General features: G+C 37.3%; 1 protein-coding gene across 1 annotated transcript in view; it reads right to left on the minus strand.

Annotated features, from left to right (window-relative positions):
* Positions 1 to 25352, minus strand: part of ANLN (anillin actin binding protein) — an 83662-nt gene that overhangs the window by 2840 nt on the left and 55470 nt on the right. The window contains exons 19-24 of the mRNA XM_042782212.1: positions 24932 to 24970; positions 24304 to 24325; positions 23011 to 23123; positions 9856 to 9942; positions 2835 to 2942; positions 1573 to 1745 (exon numbers count right to left, since the gene is read on the minus strand). Coding sequence (XP_042638146.1) covers positions 1573 to 1745; positions 2835 to 2942; positions 9856 to 9942; positions 23011 to 23123; positions 24304 to 24325; positions 24932 to 24970 — 542 coding nt within the window. The remainder of the gene's footprint in view (positions 1 to 1572; positions 1746 to 2834; positions 2943 to 9855; positions 9943 to 23010; positions 23124 to 24303; positions 24326 to 24931; positions 24971 to 25352) is intronic.

Raw genomic sequence — 25352 nt, forward strand, 5'->3', positions numbered from 1 at the left:
GGGTTTGAACCGCCAGCCGTCTGGTTAGCAGGCAAGTGACTTAGCCACTATGCTACCAGAGCTCCCAACCTTCTGATTAGTAGTCAATAAAAATGGAAGAAAAAAAAAAAGTAAAGTAAGTCTTAAGCCACCAAGCAAAGCTGAGGACTCACCAAGACTGAACTGAGATGCACCATGCTCAAATGCTTGGGCAGAGGAGCCCCCACCCAAATTAGGATAATATATAATGGGAAAAATTACATGCAGAGTAAGAGGCAGAAAAAGTTGTGATCTAGCTACCTCTACTGCAGGAGAATGTCTAAGGAGAAGTCTGAGAGGGTTTATGCCGCAGGTAAAAGAGAAGGTCAGATGAAAAATATAAGTGATGTTGCAAAGGGCCAATATGGGTCACTGTGGTCAAGAATGTCTTGGGTACTCCACTTTGCCTGGTTCTCTTGGTGATTGTACTCATGGGCAGGGTAGATAAACAAAATAATTGTAAATCCATTTTGCCTCTAATGTTCTGTCTGATGTTACAGATACATAGAAGGCCCCAGAAGAAAATGAGTAGAACTAAAATTAATTAATATGAAATTAATCTAGACATCAAGACTTCCTGAAGAACTGCTTCCTGAATGTTACCTCAGCCAACCAACTCACTGCTGTTGAGTTGATTAAACTCATAGTGATCCCTCCTTGGGTTCCCAAGGTGGGATCACTATGGAGGTAGATTGCCCAACCTTCCTTCTGAGGAGTGGCTGGTGGGTTTGAACCACCAGTCTTCTGGTTACCAGTCAAATGCCTTAGACACAATGTAGTATCTGGGCAACTTTGTTCTATTTTAGTATAGTGTGTTTTGGCTACAGCTTTCTCTATTTCCACATCAGAAACTGATAGAGTCAGTTCTACCTATCTCCCTAAATGGAATACTCAGAAACAGTCTAATTAATAAAGACATTGACAAACTCAAGGTTTTCTCTGTAATCACAATTTTATATATTGAATTTGCTCTTCAAGCTTCTCTTGCACATCCAAACAAAAGAATTTATCTTATGCTCTCAACAATAAGCATTTGCACCTCAAATTCTACTATACTTAAGATCAGAGTTAACAAAAGAAGTGATATTCTCAATAGTTTATTCCATCTTACATAGCCTTAATCTCCAAACAGAAATTTGCAAAGTAGAATGGGATTGTTTTTGTAGATCACCTAGCTTATTAAGGGTACTTTTGGAATGGAAGAGATGTAAGACTAAAGAGAGCAAAGTCTCCTTGAATAATGTTGGACTCCTCAACTACACAAATTATTAAATTTAACCTAAAATTCAATAGCTAATTGCCTTGATAATGCCTACACCTTGAGAGTGCTGGAAAATATGATTAGCTAAATAAATAATATGAACATTATACTTTTCTTAAAGTATACTAATTTAATTATTATAAATTATGCTCTTATTAATGTATGGCTTTGTTTTCTCACTAACACTGTACTTCTCTTCGAAGATAAGGACCATCACTGTATTTCTTGAGAGTGGTATTGCTTTATTCCAATCAGTTACTTAGTTGAAGAAATATTTATGGCTCAAAACTTACTTGGTGACACAGAGTGTATCTCTACATTGACTAACAAGAGTCTCTCGGTCATCTTCTCTTTGTGGTCGGACGGTAATTAATTCAAAAGTGTTGCGTCTTGCACAAAATTCTCTGCTGGCTGGTTCTATCTGATGACTGGTACAATTGGCCAAATTTATCCTTCCTATTGGATTCTTCAAAAACAAATTTTAAAAATTTAAAAGAAAATAACACAATAAGCATTAAGCAATATATAAGTTGATACAAATTAAGATTGAAAAGCCATGAATTTAAAAACTTATTTCTGTTCTGTGGAAAATGAAATTGCTCTGTAAATTTCACCCAAATCTCTCTCTCTCTCTCTCTCTCTCTCTCTCTCTCTCTCTCACACACACACACACACACACACAAGTGAATCAATAAAAATATTAAGAATGACTATTAATAAGATTTCTAATTTTTTATTTGCAAAGCAGGTGAAAAATCCCATAAAAAAATTTGTATCTGTTATAAGTGATTTTATTTTTCCACTGTACTTATTTTTATTTTTCAGTTTTTGAATAATGAATTATTTTACTTGGGCAATAATATTAAATTCTTTTAAAAATTAGATAAAATTGATCTTATTATGTACACAAAATCCTATTATCAAATCTTTGAAACAAAACCAATATATTTCTATAGGCAGTTTTTCTGTATTGTTTTATCCCAGATTTAGGTAAAACAGCTAGCTAATAAAGTATAAAATGGAATTTAACATATTTATAATTAAAAATGTCAATTAAAAAAAAGATAACAACAGTTCATTCTATTCAAGGAGAAAAAAGGATAGATATCATAAGCTATTGTAAGAATGGTCAAATCACATTCAAATCACAACAGGGAATGGATGTTGTTGTTGTTAGGTGTCAGAGTCCATTTTCAACCCATAACAGCCTCATGGCAGTTTTAATTGCCTCATAGGGTTTTTCTAGGATATAATTTTTATAGGATCAGATTGCCAAGTCTTTTCTCCCAGAGGGGCTGGGTGGGTTCAATATACCAACTTTTCAGCTAGCAGCCAAGTGCTTAACCACTGCACCACTAGAGAATGGAAAGGACATACAAATATACAATACACACACACACACACACACACACACACAACTGGTTTCACAACAAGTTTGTAAGGCTTTGTAAGTATGCTCAAAGGAAAAATTTGGGTGAGTAGGGGAACACTTACATGAAGTACTCCACAAATATTAACCATGGTTTTCACCATTGACTATTCCTATTAAAATTACCTTTCGTTTCTCATCATCTGGATATGTCCAATAAGAGATACAGTTTCCAGAAAGAATACACCATCGTCGATGCCAGGCACCAAAACCACTAACATCTTCAAATATGGTCTAGAAAAGTTAACAAAATACTGGCTTTAGAAACATGAAGAGCATATCTTAACAATGAAATGCAAAAGTTGATGTATTTCATACCTTAACATATAATTGCATGATTTTTACCATAGTAATAAGAAATCATTATCCCAGGTTTTCAACATCATCTACAAGTATAAGGTCTTTAAGAACTTCCAGATATTAAACCCAAATAGATATTTGTCTAATTTTAAACTTCTCTGAAGTGTGGTGTTGCTAAATGCATGCCCCTTAAATAACAGAGAAGTTCTTCAAGTATAAAATGATAAGCATAAAATGAAATGAGAATATCACATCTTATATATTAAAAAACCTAATGATAGCTTTTTAAATTAGACTGACAGTTGATGATGATTCAGGAGGACAAACAAGGATTGGAAGAGTCAACTTGTGATTATAGGCCTTGAGGGATTACTGTGATAAACATCAGAATTTTACATCCACTAGTGAGTCACCTCTGGTGGTGGTATGATTAATGCATCTGGCTGCTAACCAAAAGATTGGTAGTTTGAACCCAGCAGCCGCTCCACAGAAGAAAGATGAGGCAGTCTGCTTCCATAAAGATTTACAGCCTTGGAAACCTAGTGGGGGTCGCTATGAGTTGGAATCAATTTGATGGTGGTCAGTTTGGTTTTCTGGAGTGAGACACCAAGCACATGAGGAGGTCCCACCTCCCTGCAGTCAGGAGTTGGCCAGCTCTCTCCAGTTAGGAGTGCAAGTTACATTCCAAAGGTAGGTGTAGCAGTGGAGTTGGTTAAGGACACTATTCTGTAATGAGTAACTAATAACATTTGGATTGTTTTCCATTTGGATTTTTTTATAAGTAGTATAATTAGAAGCCGCTCCTCCTCCAGTTATATTTTAGCTGCAGTCATAATAGAGCTCTAATGTATACAAAGGCCTTACTTTTAATTTTTAAAAACAGGATTCATTTAGGAACTAATATGTTAAGAACATATTGTTATTAGGTGCTGTAGAGTCAATTTGGACTCATGGTGGCCCCGTGTGACAGAGCAGAACTGCCCCATAGGGATTTCTAGGCTGTAATCATTACAGGAACAGATCACCAGATCTTTCTCCAGGTTCGAACTGCCAAACTTTCAGTTAGCAGCTGAGCACTCAATCATTGTGCCACCTGGAGTCCTTGTTAAAGAAAACAACAAGGTGAAAATGGAACCGTGATATAGATCAGGGATTGGGAATTTTTTCTGTAAAGCGTCAGATGGTAAATATTTTATACTTTGTGGGCCATACAAACTCTGTCACTACTCAACTCCACTTGTTACAGTGGAAAAGCAACCACAGACAATACATGAACCAAGAAGGCTGTGTTCCAAGCACAACTTTACACAAACAGGCTTTGAGCCAAACTTTACTTATCTCTGATAATCCAAAGGCATCTATGTGTTAGAGATCTGAATGCATTAAGGCTCTCCCACTTCAAATCACAAATTTACCTTTGTGATTATTTGCTAACTAATAATTATTTTAAAAAGTGAATACTTATTTGGTTCTTACTGTGCCAGACACCATTCAAAGTACATTTTTTATATTAACTCATTCTTACACTAGTCCTCTGATAGTAGGATATACAATTGTCTCAATTTGCTAAATTGAGTGACTTTACCAAACAGGTGGCTTGAATTAGGAATGCAATCTCTAGCCATGGAGGAAAATTACTTTGTGTGCAGAAATGTTTCCACAATAGATCAAAACCTCAAATGTTACTCCAGTCATATTCCCTCCATGGCTCCCCTCTTCTCCTACCCTAGCACCATCCTCTTCTCTTCCAAAGCATGCCTGCCCCATCTCTAGGCAGCACTGCTCACAGCACCCAGAGAAAACAGAATGGAATCTATTTATTTCAATCTCAAGAATAAAGTTAGTACAACTGACTCCCTAGCTCCCTCCTGTGTTATGTTTACCTTTTACATCATAAAGATAATAGACTAGGAAAATGTCAATGGGTAAGAACAGCATGAGTTATTATTATATCATACTATAATCAAAGGGGATAAGAAAAGGCTAACTTTCTCATTTTTAGAAACAAGGAAACTGAGGCCCAGGGAAATTAAATGACAGCACACAATCACAAAGCAGAATCGGAACCCATGCCTTCTGCCACACATCCAGAATTTCCTTCTTTTCAGCTCATCAGTCCAGGCAAACCTGGACGAATATCATTTGAGAATCATTTGCCAAATTTCTTTCGTTGATAGTCTTCTTCCTTCTAGCTGTCCTACACATCAGAAAGGGAAACTAAACTAAGCATCTTTAACTTCAATTATTGCCTCTATCTTTTTGTCCTGAAACCACGTTATAACAAATACCACACCCCATCAACAGGTCAGCAAGAATTTTCCAGTAAATACAAATGTCATATTTAAAAAATATTCCACATTATATCTCCATTTTTTTAAAAAAGATGAGTTTGCAGTAAAAATTTAGGTGCAAAAATGGGTAACTAAAATGTCTTGTGCCTATTTCATCAAATATTTGGGATTATAATATGTGTGTATATGGGTGGCTATGCATACCCATGTGTGCACATGCACACAGGCTTCCTTTCACTATTCCTTTTTTTTTTTATAAAACCAAAAACCAAACCCACTGACATCGAGTCGATTCTGACTCATAGCAACCTCTGTTGGGTTTTTGAGGCAGCAAATCTTTGTGGAAGTAGATTGCCCACTCTTCCTTCCACAGAGTGGCTGGTGGGTTTGAACCACCAACCTTTGGGTTAGCAGTCAAATGCCTTACACATTGTACTACCAGAGCTCCAAAGGTAATTAACTAGGGAACTTTTAGACAGGGGACAGAAGTTAGTTGGGAAATCCTAAGCTCTTTCTTACTACATTTATTAAATGTGGATGCAATATGAATGGCCTACAGTATTCAGGACAGAGTAAATTTGAAGAGATCTAATAAACTAATTAAAAAGACTAGCTCAAATGTTAAATATGTCAGACATGATATACAAATGAATCAGCTACCATAAAAGACTGTATCAGTTGCTAAGAATGCCAAAATAAAATAAAATATTTATATTAAAAGTCAATAGGTAACTGACTTTCAAGTCAGATTTCTAAAAATGTTTTCCAAAAACATCTAGTGCCACCTTCTGGATTTACATGTGAAAAAGCTAACAAAGAAGAAAGAAAAAAATTTACTCTGGTAAGTATCCTTCAGAAGTGCAATTTGCAATTTACTCATCCATGTGGACTTTCCTTACAGTCTTGCTCTTCCTGTGTGCACCCTTTGACAGCAACTGCAAACATCCCCTGTATCATTCAAATTCTTGCTTCACAGAGAAAACCCAAGCTGTTACATTCTCTCTACTTACAGCATACCCACAATCTTCCATGTGTTCTATACACATTCTTTTCTTCTATGACAGTAGAAAAAGTATAATCCTTATAAAGTCTATCCCATAATAACCTGTGGCTTGGGCCCTCCCACTCTCATGGCCTTGCTCCATCAATGATCCTATTAACCACACTTGAGGCTTCAGGCTTCCCGTCTCTATCTTCAACTACTCTACCCCTATTAGAAGCCCTCCATTAGCCTTTAAAGACATTCAAGTCTCTTCCATCTTAGTAAAATGCCAACAAAATCCTTCTTTCGTACTATATACTTCTGCAAGTACCACTCTCCCTCCCCTCACCCCTCCCCAGCCAAACTTTCTGAATATTGCTCACACTTATTCTCCATCTCCCACTCACACTATAACCATTTGTAATCTAGTTTCAAAGCCACCATGTAATTAAGTCCAACAGTTGCTCATAGACCACTCAAACTCTTCTTCCCTTGCAACCATAACACTAAATTTCCCTTCCACTATTCTCCTTTGGAGGATTGTCTTGCGAGGTCTGTCCTGTAATGTTAGTATTCCTCTTAGTTCTGCTTTACTCCCCATCCCCCCACCTGGCTGCAGTAACTATTTCTAAACTGCAGATTCCCAAATCTTTCTCTCAACTCAAATGTCTATCTTGAGCTTCAAACCCAAATTTTGGAAACATGTCTCTAGGCCTCTAAATTTCAAATTGTTTAGAACTTAACTCATTAAAACTTCCAACCTCCAGCAGGGATTGAGAGGAAAGAGGCATATGGAAACTTTCTGGTGGTGATGCTCTATATTTTAATAGAAATTTGGGTTACACAAATATATGTATGCATGTATCAAAACTCAAGGAATGTACACTTATGATTTATGTATTCCACTGTATATAAATTTTACCTCAAAAGACAAACCATAAAATAAACAAATATTGAACTCTAGTTAATGTTATGAATGCTGAAATATTTAGGAGATGATATACTCATATCTACTTTGAAATTCTTCCCCTAAAATTGAGAGAGAATAAGATATGGCTAGAGGGATGTCTAGATAGATATGTGATAAAAAAAAAAAAGTACAGTAAAAAAATACTAACAGTAAAAGCTAGTAGGTTTATAGGTGTTCAAAGTAAACTTCATTACAATATACAATACTGTAATTAGTATTATATATATGAATATATATAATATACAGTATTGTATATGTTTAAAACTTTTCACAATAATATATTGGGACAATAGAGTCTTCCCACTGTAGACTGCACACCTGTTCATTCCTTCCCCATCTTTTATGTCAACAGCATCCCGGCCACCTAGCAAGCTGTGCAAGGTAGGAATCTGGGCTTCATCTTGACTTCTGCTTTTCCACCTCCTAGAGCCAATGGATTATCAAAGACGCATTCTGAAAAAATTCTAAATCCGAAGTGATAGAACATGCTTCTTAATTCAGAGCTACATAATCCAGTCTGTGAAATATTGAACAGATTTGTAACTCCCTGGGAGCTCTGGTGGCATAGTGCCAGGCAACTGACTGCTAACCAGAAGGCTGATGGTTCAAACCTACCAGCCACTTCCCAGAAGGAAGGTTGGGCAATCTACTTCCGTAGTGATACTGCCTCTGAAACCCAAGGAGTCGCTATGAGTCAGATCCGACTCCATGGCAGTGGTTGAATTGCGTTTTGTACTTCCCTGGGGTCTCTAGGGGATGCTTGACTACTGACCAAAAGTTGGTGGTTTGAACCCACCCAGACGTCACAGCCTTGAAATCCTATGGAGAAGTCTACTCTGCAAACGTGGGGTCGCCAAGAGTTGGAATCAACTCCATGGCAACCAAAACAACAGAGTCAAATCACTGGGTCTGTCCTTCTTCCTTTTTTATCTCTACAATGGGTCTTTCTCTTCACCCCACTACCACCCCCCATCACCTCTCACATGGAGAAACACAGTCTCCTAACTAGTCTCTTCACTGCTGCCACTCGTACAGACACTTTCTACATGTCAGGCCGAATGATGTTTCTAAACCTCAAATTTGATCATGTTATTCCTCTGCTTAAAACCTTACAAGAGTAACCTACTGCTTTCAAGATAAAGTCCTAACTCTCTAAAAGGCCTTTAAATACTTGGCCCTACATCTCCTAATCTCACTGTGCTCCCTAATCACTCTCTTTATTGCCTTCTACCTCCAGCTCTAAGCTCTAAATTCAAAACCAAACTCATAGCAGTCTCCTTGATCACGACCCATAGCAACCCAACAGGACAGAGTAAAACAGACCCATTTGGTTTTTAAGACTATTATCTTTATGGAAGCAGACTGCCACATCTTCTTCCCAGAGCAGATGGCAGGTTCAAACCTCCAACCTTTAGGTTGGCAGCTGAGCACTTTAGCCACTGTGCCACCAGGGTTCCTTCATCTGTAAGCTCTAGCTATCCTGAAATAATACTTGCTACTGTTTGTAAGTGTCATCTTTCTATTTTTCATTGGAGGAGGGACACACAGGGAATGGACACACACTCCAGGCCACTGCAAAGCTCTACCCTTTATCAGGAACAACTTCTCTTTCACTCTGTCCCTTTTCGCCTCAGCTAACCTAAATTGACAACTGAATAAATTAGTAGGGAGAAGTTACTTCTTCCACACCCACTGCCATCAGGTCTACTCTATCTTACACCAAAAAACCTGAAACCCACTGCCACTGAGTCGATTCCAACTCACAGCAACCCCATAGGGTTTCTAAGGCTGTTAAATCTTTATGGAAGTGGATCATCCCATCTTCCTTATGCAGAGCAGCTAGTAGATTTGAACCACTGACCTTCTACTTAGCAGCCAAATGCCTTACCCATTGTGCCACTGGAGTGTCTTATTCTGTCCTATGTTGTTGTTGTTGTTATGTGCCATCGAGTCAGACCTGACTCATAGCGACCCCCTCCTTGGGTTTCCGAGGCAGTATCACTACGGAAGTAGATTGCCCCATCTTCCTTCCGAGGAGTGGCTGGTGGGTCTGAACCGCCAGCCTTCTGGTTAGCAGTCAAGAGCCTTAAGCCACTACGCTACCAGAGGTCCCTATAAGTAAGCTTATAATCTTTACAGAAGCAGAGTGACACATTCCTCTCCTGTGGGGAAGCTTGTGGTTTCAAACTGCCGACACCTCAATTAGCAGCCAACTGCTTAACCACTGTGCCACTGGAGATCCTTTTACTTTTTCCAGTAGCCTCTCATAACCCTACCCAACCACACTCAAGATTTGGTGTTCCACTACTTTACACATACAGACCGTATGTTTTCTCCTATTGTAGTACTGCACTGTACTTGCCTGTTCACTTAATATTTTTTCATATTAAACTAAAAGCTCTTTGAGTGGAGAGTTTATATTTTGTGGCCTATTACATTCCCAACACCAACACAGTGATTGACATATGTGGGTATGCCATAAATCTTCACTGAATCAATTTACCAATTAACCACATAGGCTTTCATCCCTAAGGAAAACCAGGTCTATATTTCATAGACTTAAGAAATAGAAAAAGAAAATAAAGATTAAGTGATCTTACTTACTAGAAAACCTCTTTCTTCAACACTTGAATTTACTTGACACTTTATTTTTAAATAAATATGACCTTCCAAAGGAGATAAAAAGGGTACCTGTAAAGAAAGAGAGTAAATTATTTGCAAAACGCTTTGAAAGTGACTTTTCAATAAAACACTGTAAACCATGAACAGAGTGTTCAGGTGTCCTGTGGTTTTCGAAAGTTCACTTTACGAATTTTGCTTTCATGAGAGACCAATATCAGTACCTGTTTTCACTTTAAGTGAGAAATATATCTGAAGAGGATTTGTACTTTTACAGAAAAAGGCGAAAAGCAAAACTGGCATTTAGCATTTGTTTTGCAGCGTGCCATTAAAGAGGCAGGCTGGGTCCTGAGCAGGGAGAATACTCCTTCCCCAGCAACTACACTCAGCATCTTGACATCCAGCTGCTAGAGCTGTGAACGGTGTCTGTGAACATTATATGTTTGTGTTATTTTAAGTTTTATGTGTTATTTGGCATGATTTGGTAGATTATGGTGGTCAAAAAGCCAGTGACTCCTTAGCAACAAATGATTTTGAAGGATCCATTCATTCTATATAGAGTTTGACAAAACAAAAGTCCTAAGTTCCAAATTAATGTGAGAAAAAAAAACACAGATTTAAAAAGAGAATATATTTGTTTACCCATTATCTAGCAACAAGTGAAGTCCGTGCTGTATCCATGGAAATGTATCCATTCTCCATTAGTAGTAGCATATACCAACTGGCACATTCATAAAAAACAAAACCCAAACTCACTGCCGTTGAGCCAGATCCAACTCATGGTGACCCCTCCTTGGGTTTCCGAGGTGGTATCACTATGGAAGTAGATTGCCTAACCTTCCTTCTGAGGAGTGGCTGGTGGGTTTGAACCTCCAGCCTTCTGGCCATTAGAGAGATACAAATCAAAAGAACAGTGAGATATCATCTCACCCCAGCAAGAATAAGAAAGTTCAACAAGACAGAAAATAACAAATGCTGGTGAGAGTATGGAGAGACTGGAACTCTCATACACTACTGGTGGGAATGTAAGATGGTCCAACTACTATGGAAAATCGTATGGTTCTTCCTTAATAAGTTGGAAATACAAACACTATTTGATCCAGCAATCCTACTACTAGGTATATATCCTGAAGAACTGAGAGGCAGGAGACAAATAGATATATGCACATTCATTTTCACTGCAGCACTATTCACAACAGCAAAGAGATGGAAACAACAAAGTTCCCATCAACAAATGAATGGATAACCAAGCTATGGTACATATACACGATGGAATACTATGCAACACCAAAGAACAATGAAGAATCCACAAAACACCTCACACAACATGGATGAACCTGAAGGACACTACGCTGAGAGAAATAAGTTAATGAGAAAAGGCCAATGCTGTATGAGTCCACTATTACAAAAAGTCAAGGAAAGATTTACACATGGATGGACTTTGTTGGTTACCAGGGGTGGGAGGGAAGGAAAGGGAATAATATTAGCTAGTTAAAAGACACATAATGATTTGGGTGAAAGGAAAGGCAATATACCAAAAGTGGGTGACCTCGACAATATCATTAAGGAAAGGAAAACCCAGAGAGGTGCCCAAGAGGTAAAAAAAAAAAGAAAACCACAGGGAAAAGGTAAACACAGGGTTGAAGTAGGAAGAGAGTTTTTACACTGTGGGCATTTCAATTAATGTCACAAAGCAAAATGTGTATGAATTACTCAATGGAAAATGAAGTTGCTCTGTAAACTTTTGCCCAAATCACAATGAAAAGTTAAAAGAAAAAAAGCTATTTGATGTCAATATAAAGAAGGTCTTGGATGGCCTGATTTCAGACCAGATTCTGTTACTGCCATGAGTGATGACTATTCACTCCCAACCATGACTGATATCCTAAGTTATGTGTCACATACACAGCGAAAAGTACAATTAAATTTTCTCCACTAAACTTATTCTAAACTGTGTGGTAAGAGACACACAGAAAGGAATTATACTTCCAGTGAGGATGTGAATAGTCACGGAAGACTACATTCCTACTGTAACAGCAAGAAAAAAAATGGATTAACTAGTAAGTCTTATTTTCCTTATTGTCATGAAAGAGCTGTGCAAGCAACATACTGTTGTTGTTATTTGCCGTCGAGTCGGCCCTGACTCATAGCGACCCCTCCTTGGGTTTCCGAGGCAGTATCACTACAGAAGTAGGATTGCCCAACCTTCCTTCAGAGGAGTGGCTGGTGGGTTTGAACCGCCAGCCTTCTGGTTAGCAGTCAGCAACATACTAAGTGGACCAAATTCCAGTAAGGAATGTACTTTTCCTAGATAAGCCAGACCAGGGGCCACTTTCTTCCCTGGAAGCAGGCAGAAGAGCAAGTTTGCCATAAGCAAATGAATTTTGCAGAGGCAGGGAGAAACTGCCTAAATCTTTAAGGTGGAGTGTAAATAGGTGTTTCAGGTAGGTGGGCATCTATCTGCCAATTCTACCCCTCAGGAATGCTGCTGAGTGGATTGTAATAACAGAAGTTGAAAGCAGGTCAAGCGAGCCGAGAGAAAGCTTAAAAACATATAGCGTTAAAATGTAAAAGTTCTGATGAAAGATGGGGCCTGACCTCGCTTTTTTTTTTAATTGTGATTTGGATGAAAGTTTACAGAGCAAATTCACTTTCCATACAACAGCTCACCTACACTGTCTCATAACATTGACTGTAATCTCCCACAATGCAATAGCGCCCTTCCCACTTCCTCCTCATAGCCACCTCTTCTGTGTCCTTCCCTCCCATGTACTCCTGCTCCCCGATCTGTCTTCCTGTGCATACACAGTCCTTCTATTCTCCCATGATTATTCTCTCCAAGGAGTATATCTACCTAATGTAAATGTTCAGCTCACATGCCTGTCTTTTGTTTGGCCGGAAGCCATAAGAGTGTGTTCAATTCCAGACCTGAAGGGCAGCTAGGGGCCACAGTCTCAAGGGTTCCACCAGGCTCTATCAGACCAACAACTCTTTTTTCTTCTTCTTCTTAATGATTATGAGTTTTGTTCTGCATTGTTTTCCACTCTGTCCAGGATCTCCTACATAGATCCTCCTGTGAATGGTTGACAGTGGTAGCCAGGTACCATCTAGTTCTTCTGGTCTCATAGTCATACAGGCTGAAGATCACATGGTGTACCAGTCACATGGACTAACTGTTTCCATGAATTTTTTGTTTTCTTCATTTTTCTTTGCTCTGGACAAGGAGAGACCCATTGTTGCATCTAAGTGGCTGCTTGCAAGCTTTTAAGATAAAAATCGCTACTCACCAAGGTAGGATGTGGAACAACGTTTTTGTGTAGTATGTTATGCCAGTTGAGCTGGATGTTCCCTGCAACTATGGTCCCAAGCCCACAGGTACAACTACTTGCCCTCTCTGGGTAGCTGGCTGTGGCCAAGAAGTGACTACAACCTTGTCCCTTGTCAGCTTTGCTATATACCTGGGAATTCTTACAGAACATACAAATACAGTTGTAGAGACATTGTCTGCTGACCTTTACATGGTCATAGACACATTCCTCACTGCATGTTGTTGTTGTTGTTGTTATGTGCCATCGAGCCGACCCTGACTCGTACCGACCCCTCCTTGGGTTTCCAAGGTGGTATCACTATGGAAGTAGATTGCCCAACCTTCCTTCTGAGGAGTGGCTGATGGGTTTGAACCACCAGCCTTTGGTTAGCAGTCAAGTGCCTTAGCCACTATGCTACCAGAGCTCCTTATTCCCTACTGCATACACATATCTAATTGTTCAGCCTGTATATCAATGTTTGCCTTCACTGACAATGCAGTACTGTATGTGCAAAAGGGTTCATCTTTGTTGTCCATACCTTCCATGTACCTCTCTATGTCTTCCTCTTCCTCAATGCCACCAGTGGATCACTCACATTTGGTACATTGCCCTTCTCTTCACCCAAATCAATACTTGTCTCTACCTATCTAACACTGTTACTTCCCCTCCCCTCCCACCCCTGTTGTTGTGTTGTTGTGTGCCATCGAGTCGGACCCAACTCATAGTGACCCCTCCTTGGGTTTCTGAGGCAGTATCACTACGAAAGTAGATTGCCCCATCTTCCTTCCAAGGAGTGGCTAGTGGGTTTGAACCACCAGCCTTCTGGTTAGTAGTCAAGTGCCTTAGCCACTATGCTACCAGAGCTCCTCCCACCCCTGGTAACCAACAAAGACTTCCTTACATATATAAACCTTTCTTTGACTTTTTACAACAGACTAATACAATATTTGTCCTTCTGTGACCGACTTATTTCACTCAGCATACTGTCCTCCAAGTCCATCCATGTTATATGGTGTTTTGCACATTCTATGTTATTCTTTAGGGTTGCATAATATTCCACTGTGTGTATGTACCATAGTTTGGTTATCCATTTTTCTGCTGATGGGCACCTAAGTTGTTTCCATCTTTTTGATATTGTAAATAATGCTGTGACGAACATGGGTATGCATATATCTGTTCTTGTCCTGGATCTCACTTCTTCATTACTTAGTAATGGAATTGCTGAGTCAAATAATGTCAAATAATATTTCTAATTCCAACTTTTTAAGGAATCACCATACTGCTTCATATAGTCCAGCTTCTCAGATTATTTGCTGAGTGTACAGACTGTATAAGTATGGTAAAAAGATACAAACCTGACATACACCCTTCCTGATTTTAAACCATGCAGTATCCCCTTGTTCTGGTTGAACAACAACCTCCTGATCTATGTAGAGGTATCTCATGAATGCAATTAAGTGTTCTGGAATTCCCATTCTTTCCAATGTTATCCATAATTTGTTAAGATCCACCCAGTCAAATACCTTTGGATAGTCAATAAAACACAGGTAGACATCTTTCTGGTATTCTTTGCTTTCAGCCAAGATCCATTTGACATCAGCAATGATATCCACATTCTCTCATTCCACATTCTTTTCTGAATCCAGCCTGTATTTCTTGCAGTTCCCTGTCAATATACTACTGCAACCATTTTTGCATTATCTTCAGCCAGATTTTACTTGCACATGATATTAATGATATTTTTAATTAATTTCCATATTCTGTTAGATCACCTTTCTTTAGAATGGGCACAAATATCTATCTCTTCCAGTCACTTGGTCAGGTAACTGTCTTCCAAATTTCTTGGCATAAATGAGTAAGTGCCTCTCAGTGCTATGTTCATTTGTTGAAATATTTCAATGGGTATCCCCATCAATACCTAGAGCCCTATTTTTTGCCAGTTCCTTCACTGCAGCTTGGACTTCTCCTTCAGTACTATTGGTTCTTGATCATATGCTACCTCCTGAAATAGTTGGACAACAACCAGTGACTACTGATATAGTAACTATGGATTCCATCCATCTTCTTTTGATGTTTTCTGCATCATTTAGTATTTTGCCCACAGAATCCTTCAATATTGTAACTCAAGGCATGAATTTCTTCTTCAGTTCTTTCAGCTTATGAAAGGCCAAGCATGTTCTTCCCTTTTGGTTTTCTAACTCCAGGTCTCTGCACATTTTATAATATTTTACTTGTCTTCTTGAGCTACCTTTTGAAATCTTCTGTTCAGTTCTTTCATTTCAGCATTTCTTCCATTCTCTTTAGCTACATTCAAGAGAAGTTTCAGAGTCTCTTCTGACATCCATTTTGGTCTTTTCTTCCTTTCCTGTCTTTTTAATGATTTTTTTGCTTTCTTTATGTATGATGTTCTTGATGGCATCCCCTTCAGATGATCTCTAAATTCAGCTGGGATATTATACTGAAGGTCATATTTTGACTCTTGTTGGACTTAACTTTCTTCAGCTTCAATTTAAACTTGCATATGAGCAATTGATGGTCTGTTCCACAGTCAGCTCCTGGCCTAACTTGGACGGAGATACTGAGCTTCCACAGATGTAGCTGAGTTGATTTCTGTGTATTCCATCTGGTGAGGTCCATAGTATAGCCACCATTTATATTGTTGAAAACAGCATTTGCAGTGAATAAGTTGGTCTCACAAAATTATCAGGTGATCTCCATCATTTCTGTTACTGAGGCCATATTTTTCAACTACCAATAATTCTTCTTCATTTCCAACATTTGCACTGCAATCACCAATAGTTATCAATATATCTTGTTTTATATGTTTGGTCAATTTCAGACTGCAGAGTTGGTAAAATCTTCAATTTCTTCATCTTTGGCTTTAATAGTTGGTGTGTAAATTTGAATAATAGTAGCAACTGGTTCTCCTTGTAGGTGTATGGATATTACCCTATCATTGACAGCACTGCACTCTTGGATAGATCTTGAGATGTTCTTTTTGACAATGAATGCAACATCATTCCTCTTCAATCTGTCATTCCTGGCATAGTAGATCATATGACTGTCTGATTCAAAATGGTCAATACCAGTCCATTTCAGCTCACTAATGCCTAGGATATCGATCTTTATCGATTCCATTTCATTTTTGACAACTTCTAATTTTACTAGATTCATACTTCGTACATTCCAATGTTCCAACTGTTAATGAATGTTTGCAGCTGTTTCTTTCCATTTTGAGTTGTGCTCCATCAGCAAGTGAGGGTCCTGAAAGCTTTACTTCATCCACGTCAGTAATGTTGACTCTGCTTGGGGAGACAGCTCTTCCCCAGTCATATTTTGAGTGCCTTCCAACCTGAGGGGCTTATCTCAGGCACTATAGCAGACACTGTATCAGGGCTATTCATAACATTTTCAGTGGCCAGCTTTGTCAGAAGTGAATGGTCCTACCCTTCTTCCAAGTCTGTCTTTGTCTGGAAGTTCCACTGAAACCTGTCCACATGGGTGACCCTGGTGGTATCTGAAATACCAGTGGCATAACTCCAGCCTCACAGCAACACACAAGCAACCAAAGTATAAAAAAATGACAGATGAGTGGTAGACTATAATCCCTAGTAATTATTAAAAAAGGAGTACAAGGAAGTACAGCTAAAAAGCCAACAAAGGAGATAAACAGAATAACTAAAAACCATCAATTAATCCAGAAGGCAAGAAAGGAAGAAAAAAGGAACAAAGAAAAGATAGGATGAATAGAAAACAAAGAACAAGACAGTAGACCAGAGATGAGCAATTTTTTTTCTACAAAGGGCCAGATAGTAAATATTTTAGATTTTGCAGGCCATACAGTCTCTGTCACAACTATTCAATTCTGCCATTGTAGAAAGAAGCAGCGATACATAACACATAAACAAATGAGGGTGGCTGTGATCAAATAATATTTTAGTTACAAAAACAGACTATCAAACTTTAATAATACGTCAATATTGGTTCATTAACTGGGATAAATGTAACAGACTAACAACAGCAATAAGGTATATTTTACCTGTATAGTTTACCTGCCCTTATGGTACATAAACACAACCATAACAATGTTGTTGTTGGACCCTACTCATAGCGACCCCTCCTTGGGTTTCCAAGGCAGTATCACTACAGAAGTAGACTGCCCAAACTTCCTTCCGAGGAGTGGCTAGTGGGTTTGAACCTCCAGCCTTCTGGTTAGCAGTCAAGTGCCTTAGGCACTACGCTACCAGTGCTCCTAACCATATTAATAGTTATATTAAATGTAAATGGACTAAACATGAAAAGAAAAAAGATTGTCAGATTGGGTAAAAAACATGATCATAAAATAAAATATGATGTTACAATATACAAATATGATAATGTGGACACATGTAAGTCAAAAATAAAGGATGAAAAAAGGTAACATACAAATACTAAGAAAGCTAGTGTGACTCAATATCAGAAAAAGAACACTTTAAAATAGAGTATTATCAGAGAGAAAGTGAAAAACTCACGAAACTATAATAAACCTAAATGTTTATGACCTAGTTGCATAGTTGTAAAACACATGAAAAAACAAACAAACAAAAAAAAAAACCCTGACAAAATAAAAATTCGGTGCCTAAATCAAGACTATACTACTGTTACTAAAGTTTGAATGACTAATATTTTCTTTCAAATAAAAAATATGCTTTATTATGAAAATATTCATATTAGAAATATTTTAAATATCAACATATTGATATTTAGTAAAGACATCTTTTTATGTAAAAACCATATTTTAAATTATAAACCAATTAGTTTCATATTTGAATTAAAGATTCCAAATAGGAGAAAAAATTTCAATTGTAGAGGTTGGATCATTAGAGTAAAACGATCATACCATTTTATATATATAATTTAATATGATGTCTTCTGGATCAAGATAGAAAACAGGATGCTATTGTCTGTCATTTCTACTGCCTACTGGAAAAGAATGATATCCCAGTTGGAGCATTCTTAGTTCAGTCTAAATTTAAACGTTTTTACCAAATTTTTGATCTAGCAATTTGGTACTTAAATACAATAAAGATATCTCTAATGGGAGTTCTAGATCAAAGAAAGTATAGATTTCAATAGACTAATTCCATGAGGCAAATCTCCAACTTTTTTAATTTAAAAGGCATGCATAATGTAGAATCAAAACATCACACATCTCATTATCCTATTTGTTATAAATTCCCTTCCTTTTTCTTTTCCAAATTGTTACTATTAAGCTACTTTGGCTCTTTTTCTCACTGCTAATTAACAGAATTCCATTGCTTAGCCCTGAGGTGTTGCTATTAAAAAGAATCTCAGAAAGATGAGGAGAAAATATTCTCTCTTATTTCATAGCTGTGGAAAAGTAGACAATAATCTTAGTTAGAAGCCTGTCCTGATAAAGTAAATTGAGAATATTCACAAAAGGGTCAGTCTTACTGCAGAGTATGAAGTGTGGTGACTTCTGTGAAAATGAGCAATCCTTTTCCGTTTTCTGTTTAACAAAAGAGTCTTGTATGATTATTGTTATTTACTTCATAGATTATTAAGAGCTGTAAAATGTAATCTATAACTAGGATAGCTGTGTAATTTATTATACCAAACAAAACCTCTTGCCGTGGAGTTGATTCTGACTCATAGTAACCCTACAGGATAGAACAGAACTGCCCCATAATGTTCCCAAGGCTATAATCTTATGGAAGCAGAATGCTGTATCTTTTTTCTGCGGTTGTTGGGTTTGAACTGCTGACCTTTCAGTTAGCAACAGAGTACTTAACCACTGTGCAGTAGTAGGGCTCTTTAATTTATTATGCACTGAGATATTGTTGAAAGTGAAAAGGTGATATTAGTAACTATATGACACCAATAGGCATAAAACAAGATACCTTTGGCCACATCAGAATGACTAGTCACTCTAACTCTAAAATTCCTTATTTACAGTTAATTGTTTTACTTCATAATTGTCTGCCCTAATAATATTTTAGTTGTTATCTCTATTTCTTGGAAGGTATAAATACTTACGAAGTTTCTTTGTTAAGTAAGAAGATGAGCTTTGGGGTATCCTTTATGCATAAAGGTGTAATAAAACTCATGACTGTTTTGGATTCCCTACTCAAAGAAAAAGTTTGAGGTCTGTGACTCAATGAGATTCATAATTTAAATTCCAGGATGCATGACTTCATGACAGATGTCCATAACCTTAAATAAGGTAGTAGTTTGCTGGTAGTGCTATCCTAAATTTGTAGAGCAAACAGTCTGCGTAAACCTCAATAGAAAATTACCTTCTAAAAGTTGATCTCAAAGATTACCTCTGGGACTGTAGTATTACTGGACAGGGCACCAACGAAAAAAAAGCAAACGCCCCCTTGTGCCAATGGTATCTGGTAGGATACAGGAGACATGTCTACTCTCTCTGGGCAAATGAAATAGGCTTATCATGTGAGTACTGTGGTTATGTGCCATCAAGTAAATTCTGACTCATAGTGACTTTATAAGGACAGAGTAGAACTTGTAACACAATGGTTACAGTGCTCAGCTACTAACTGAAAGATCAGTAGTCCAAACCCACCAGGAGCTGTGTGGGCAAAAAGACCTAGAAATCTGCTCCCATAAAGATTACAGCCAAGGAAAGATTACATAAGTATACCCATTACCACCGAGTCGATTCTGACTCATGGTGACCCCCTGGGTTTCTAAGGCTGCAAATCTTTATGGAAGTAGATTGGTTCATCTTCCTCCCATGGAGTAGCTGATGGGTTCCAACCACCTAACCATAGCAAGTATGAAAGGTCTTAAATTTTCCCACCAACTTAAAGAACATCTAAACCTAACTATTTTAAATATTCTCTGACGTCACCTACAAGCTGTTGGAACAAACATTTGTTTCTCCTTGCTATATTTACAAAAACATATTTGGGACAAATTTTGTATCTAAATTGCATTACATTTGACTCAGAAATGGAATTTAAAGTATTAGACACTACCAATTAAGTTGATCAATTCAGTTTTGAACCCAATCATGGCTGGCTATTTAAGTTATCATTTCAAAAGCATTATTAAGAGAATGGAAATTATCATATTTAAATTTTAATTTGTAAGTGTGACATTTTGAATTAAAATGACAACCAAGAAAATTTTCAAAAGATCAAATGGTCTATATTTAAGCTATGTCATTGAAATCTTTCATTTTAGAGATTAATTAAATATCTTACATATGTAGAATTAGTTATTTGACAACACTGAGTAAGGAATACAATTTACTCCAGTTTTTATGTTTATCAAAATTATAAATCTTGCTTTAAGAAATTAAAATAAAATTTCAAAAATAGCATACTGTATTTTTGCTAATTAGCATTTATGTATACACAGAATGTTTGCAATTGATCCTCATAAGGATATTAAAAACATAAAACAGCATATATTAAAAAATGTTGAAATGACAAATATTTCATTATATATATTTTACCAGTGGTATAGTGCCTAAGGCACTTCACTGCTAACCAGAAGGCTGGTGGTTCAAACCCACCAGCCACTCCTCGGAAGGAAGGTCGGGCAATCTATTTCCTTAGTGATAGCGCCTCAGAAACCCAGGGAGAGGTCGCTATGAGTCGGGTCCAACTCGATGGCACATAACAACAACAACAAAAAAATTTTTTTAAATTCTAAAAAATAGCTTCTAAAATATGTAAGATAATATTCAATATAGTTCTAGGGTTAAATGTTTTTTAACTTCAAAATTAACATGCAAATAATCATCTATATAACAATACACCTACTAGCCAACAGAGACCATAAGAGTTTTCTACTTTTATTTAAAACATTACTACTTGCTCTTTCTATATATCCCATTGTCATCGAGTCAATTTCAACTCATAGTGACCCTACAGGACAGAATAGAACTGCCCCATAGGTTTTCCAAGGCTGTAATGTTTTTAGAAGCAAACCATCACATCTTTCTGTCACAGAGTGGCTGGTAGGTTCAAACAGCCAATCTTTTTGTTAACAGGCACACACTTAACCACTGTGCCACCAGGACTCCATACCTTTCAGTATATTGTTGTTGTTGTTACATGTCGTCGAGTCAGACCTGACTCATAGAGACCCTTCTTTGGGTTTCCAAGGTGGTATCACTATGGAAGTAGATTGCCCAACTTTCCTTCAGAGGAGTGGCTGGTGGGTTTGAATCGCCAGCCTTCTGGTTAGCAGTCAAGTGCCTTAGGCACTACGCTACCAGAGCTCCTTTTTAGTATATAAGAGAATCAAAATCATTGAAAAATTTTTAGTTTTAAACAGAGTTATTAATTTGGTACTCTAAAAAAACAAACGCATTGCCATTGAGTCGATTCCAACTCTAGCAACCCTTTTGGACAGAGTAGGCCTGCCTCACAGGGTGTTTAAAGCTGTAATCTTTATGGGAGCAGATTACCACATCTTTCTCCCAAGTGGTGGTGGGTTTGAACTGCTGATTTTTCAGTTAGCAGTTAAATGCTTATTGATGTGACCATAGAGTCTTAAAAAACCATAACAGGGAAGAAAAAATATAGGAAAGAACCCAAAAACCACACATGCACAAAAATAGCAGAAAACTTTCAAAGATTTAAAGAAGTATGAGAATGGAGAAAAAGATGACCATCTCCAAGAGTCTAAAGAATGAAAAATGTACATGATGTCCTTAATTATTTAAAACAACCAAGAAGATATGAGTGGTTAGTAAAACAAATACATGTGGCCCAAAAATTAATGATTATTTTAAGCACATTAGTTTCAAGCAAAGAAAATATGGCAACCTTTTCCTGGAACAAATAGCCCAGTAGCTCTCGCTCTTTTACATCATAATTTATCTAAAATAAACAAAATAAAAGACAAAGAGAAAAAAGACCCAAGATCACTCTTTTGATAAAGCAGCTGAATCAGTAAATAAAAGGTTAACATGGTTTTTTAAAATTAGCATGTTAGAATAAAGGTATATATTTATAATAACAGAAATTTCAAGTACAGTCTGCTTTTGTAGGTCAACTAAAAGACAAATGTTTCATAGAATTTTAAAGTTAGATTGTCTTCATCTAATCTAATATTCTGTACTGAGAAAACAAGATGCCAGAAAAAAAAAGTGATTGCTCAAAGTTAAAGGATAAATTCTTAGGGTCAAAACTAGAAACCAAGCCTCTTGATTTTTTTAATTCTTTGCCTCTACATTCCCACAACAGAAATCTCTTACAAGGTTTTAATGTATCAACTATAGTATATAACAAGGGCCAACTCAATAGAAAAGTTTGCCTCTAGTTCTGGCACTCTTTCAAATGGTCTTGATATCGATTTATAAGTTTAATTATACCACACTATGGTGAAAAAGCACCCACCAGTGATGTAACAAAGATCTGTAAGTTCAAGTTTTTAATTTGGAGAGGATTATGGGAAGGAAACCCTTCAATTTCATAAGTACTCTTCTAAAAGATTAATCTAGTTTTCCCTAACTTGTCAAAACTAATCCATGAAAGCTCATCTCAAAATACCAGTTCAAATGGGCAAGATACTATATTTTAAAACTATAAACTTAACATCTAAATGCAAGAAGTAATACTTCTTCAATCAAAAGTGATACTTAGAAAGTAAGCCAGCATACACTGCCTTGAAAATTATTAAGATACAAGGGAGAAATACTTCCAACATCATGCCTAGTGAAAATGTACAATTCAAACAACATATGTTTTCAGTCAAAGATTCAAATACTTAAAAGCACCGTGCCATTTCCATTGGTCTAATTTTTCTAAAATTAAAAAAAGATAACACTATACCCTTATAAATTAAGTTGGGTTACCTTGTCCAGAGCAAACTTTGTGTTTCCTACTGAAGATAATGATAGCGTGTGAGAGCCAACAAGGACAAAGTTGCTGGTGCGCACAGCATTGAGACCACCTGGGCTAGCCATAACTGTAAAGAAAGAAGAAATGAAGTCTAATTCAGAGCAACTTTCATAAATGTCAATAAAAATTTTTCCTGTCTAAGCTAACAGTAAGAAATTAAATTGCCATAGAGAAAATTGCCTCATTTTCCTGTCTTTAAACATGGGGAAAAAAATCAAAAAAGCATCAACATATTTCTAATGAGAAAACTGGTAAGTATTTTATATTTAATTTAAGTGAGGTACAGACACTCTTAACTTTGGGGAAGGATGTGTTTTCAAAGAACAAAGAACCTAAAAATATGTGCATAAAAAGCAATTTTCTCATAAGACATTAGGAAAAGATTTCATTGCTAGTAGAAGATGGCATAATTAGCAGCAGAGACTTTCTCTACACGGTTCTGCTGACTTACTCTCTTGTGCTATGGAGACCAAAAACCCAAAGGAAGTGAGTGAAACCAGCTCCACTCCAATTCCATTTAGAAAATCTAGACCTAAAGCCATTCCATAGAAGTCCTTTTCTGGCTTATTGGCACCCCAGTACTTGGTGAACTAGAAAGATGCTTTCCTGACATGATACAATGTCTGCCATGACAGTGTAGGTAAAAGAAGTAAACACACAGTGTGGCTCCCACTGCCATCAAGTCGATTACAATGCATAGTGACCCTGTAGGACTAAGTATACCTGCCCCCATAAGATTTCTAAGGCTGAAATCTTTATGGAAGCCAACTGTCACATCTTTCTCTCACAGGCCAGCTGATGGTTTGAACCACTGACCTTTCGGTTTTCGGCTGAGTCTTTAACTACTGCTCCACCCAGGGCTCCTTATAGAGCAGACAGCATAAAGTGAATCTTCAAAATGGTAGAAGTTGGGGTGAAGAGTAAAGTACCTGCTGCATTTTTCAAGTGACTGCACATGGGGTTACCATGAGTTTGAATCAACTCATGGGCAACGGTTTGTTTGTTTAAGTATCATATGTATACTGCCTGTTAGAGCTTGATGGTGTTATTGGAATAAAGGTACAACCAGACAGCAAGCTCTTCTGGACAATATCTTATAGGTTATTAACAAAACTCACATAGAAAATATTATTTCAAAGGAGACTAAGGAAAACATCCATAAATAAAGATGGTCTATCTATATAAGTATATAATTGCTTAGTTATTTTCCTTATTCTAGAGTTTCAAATAGTTCAAAATCAACTCACCTGAAGAATGAACACTGCTTTTCTAAAAACGATATGAAAAAGAAACATAAGTTATATTAGATACAAAACTCTTTTTAACAGCCCAAGAACCACACTTCAGAAAACATTTTATCCTACATAAATATCGGGGATCCAACCTCACACCCAACACATACTACATTAAAATCAAATCCACTGCCATCGAGTTGATTCCAACTCAAAGCGACCCTGTAGGACAGAGTGAAACTGCTCCATAGCGTTTGCGAGGGTTTATGGAAGCAGACTGCCTCATCTTTCTCCCATGGAGCAGCTGGTGGGTTCAAATCACTGTGCCACCAGAGCTCTTTCATGCCCCATTAGTATATTTTAAAGATTTCCACAGTGTTAAGGGCTTAGACTCATAGCAACCCCTCCTTGGGTGTCCAAGGCAGTATCGCTATGGAAATAGGTTGCCCAGCCTTCCTTCTGAGGGGTGGCTGGTGGATTTGAACCTCCAGCCTTCTGGTTAGCAGTTAAATGCCTTAGGGACTATGCCATCAATGCTCCCAGATTTTAGAAAGGTTTAGAAATGGTTAACCAATTTACAATGCTATATGCAAGATGAAGACTTCTCAAAGAAGCTTAACTTTTTTTTTTTTTAACTACTTACTGTGGTTATAGATGTGAGGAGTCGCTTTGGAGTAATAGCCTAGAAGAAAACATACCTTAGAATATTTCCTACTAAAGGTTATGATTCAGAGCTTAAAGCCAAACACAAGATACTCCCACATAAAAACTAATTCTTAAAAATGAATATAATATACTTGAGTCCTTTATTAAAGCTTAACTGATAATGTTCATCCCTCCCCACCCCCCCAAAAGCTAAGAAAAACATTTTAATAAACGACTTAGAGTAAGGACAAAAGAACAAAGACTGGGAAGATTATAAACCAAGGTAGTGACTATTCCTTCAGCCTGCACAGTTACTACCTCACCATTCCTAAGTACTGGTTTAGAATTCTTAGTGACAGTTCACAGGAAAGCCCTGCGGACAGTGTTAGGTTAGAAAGTTAGCAGTCAAGTAAGCAGAG

Source organism: Orycteropus afer, unplaced genomic scaffold (assembly GCF_000298275.1).
Source record: "Orycteropus afer afer isolate SDZICR_OR568_19922 unplaced genomic scaffold, OryAfe1.0 scaffold00263, whole genome shotgun sequence".
Classification (NCBI taxonomy): domain Eukaryota; kingdom Metazoa; phylum Chordata; class Mammalia; order Tubulidentata; family Orycteropodidae; genus Orycteropus; species Orycteropus afer.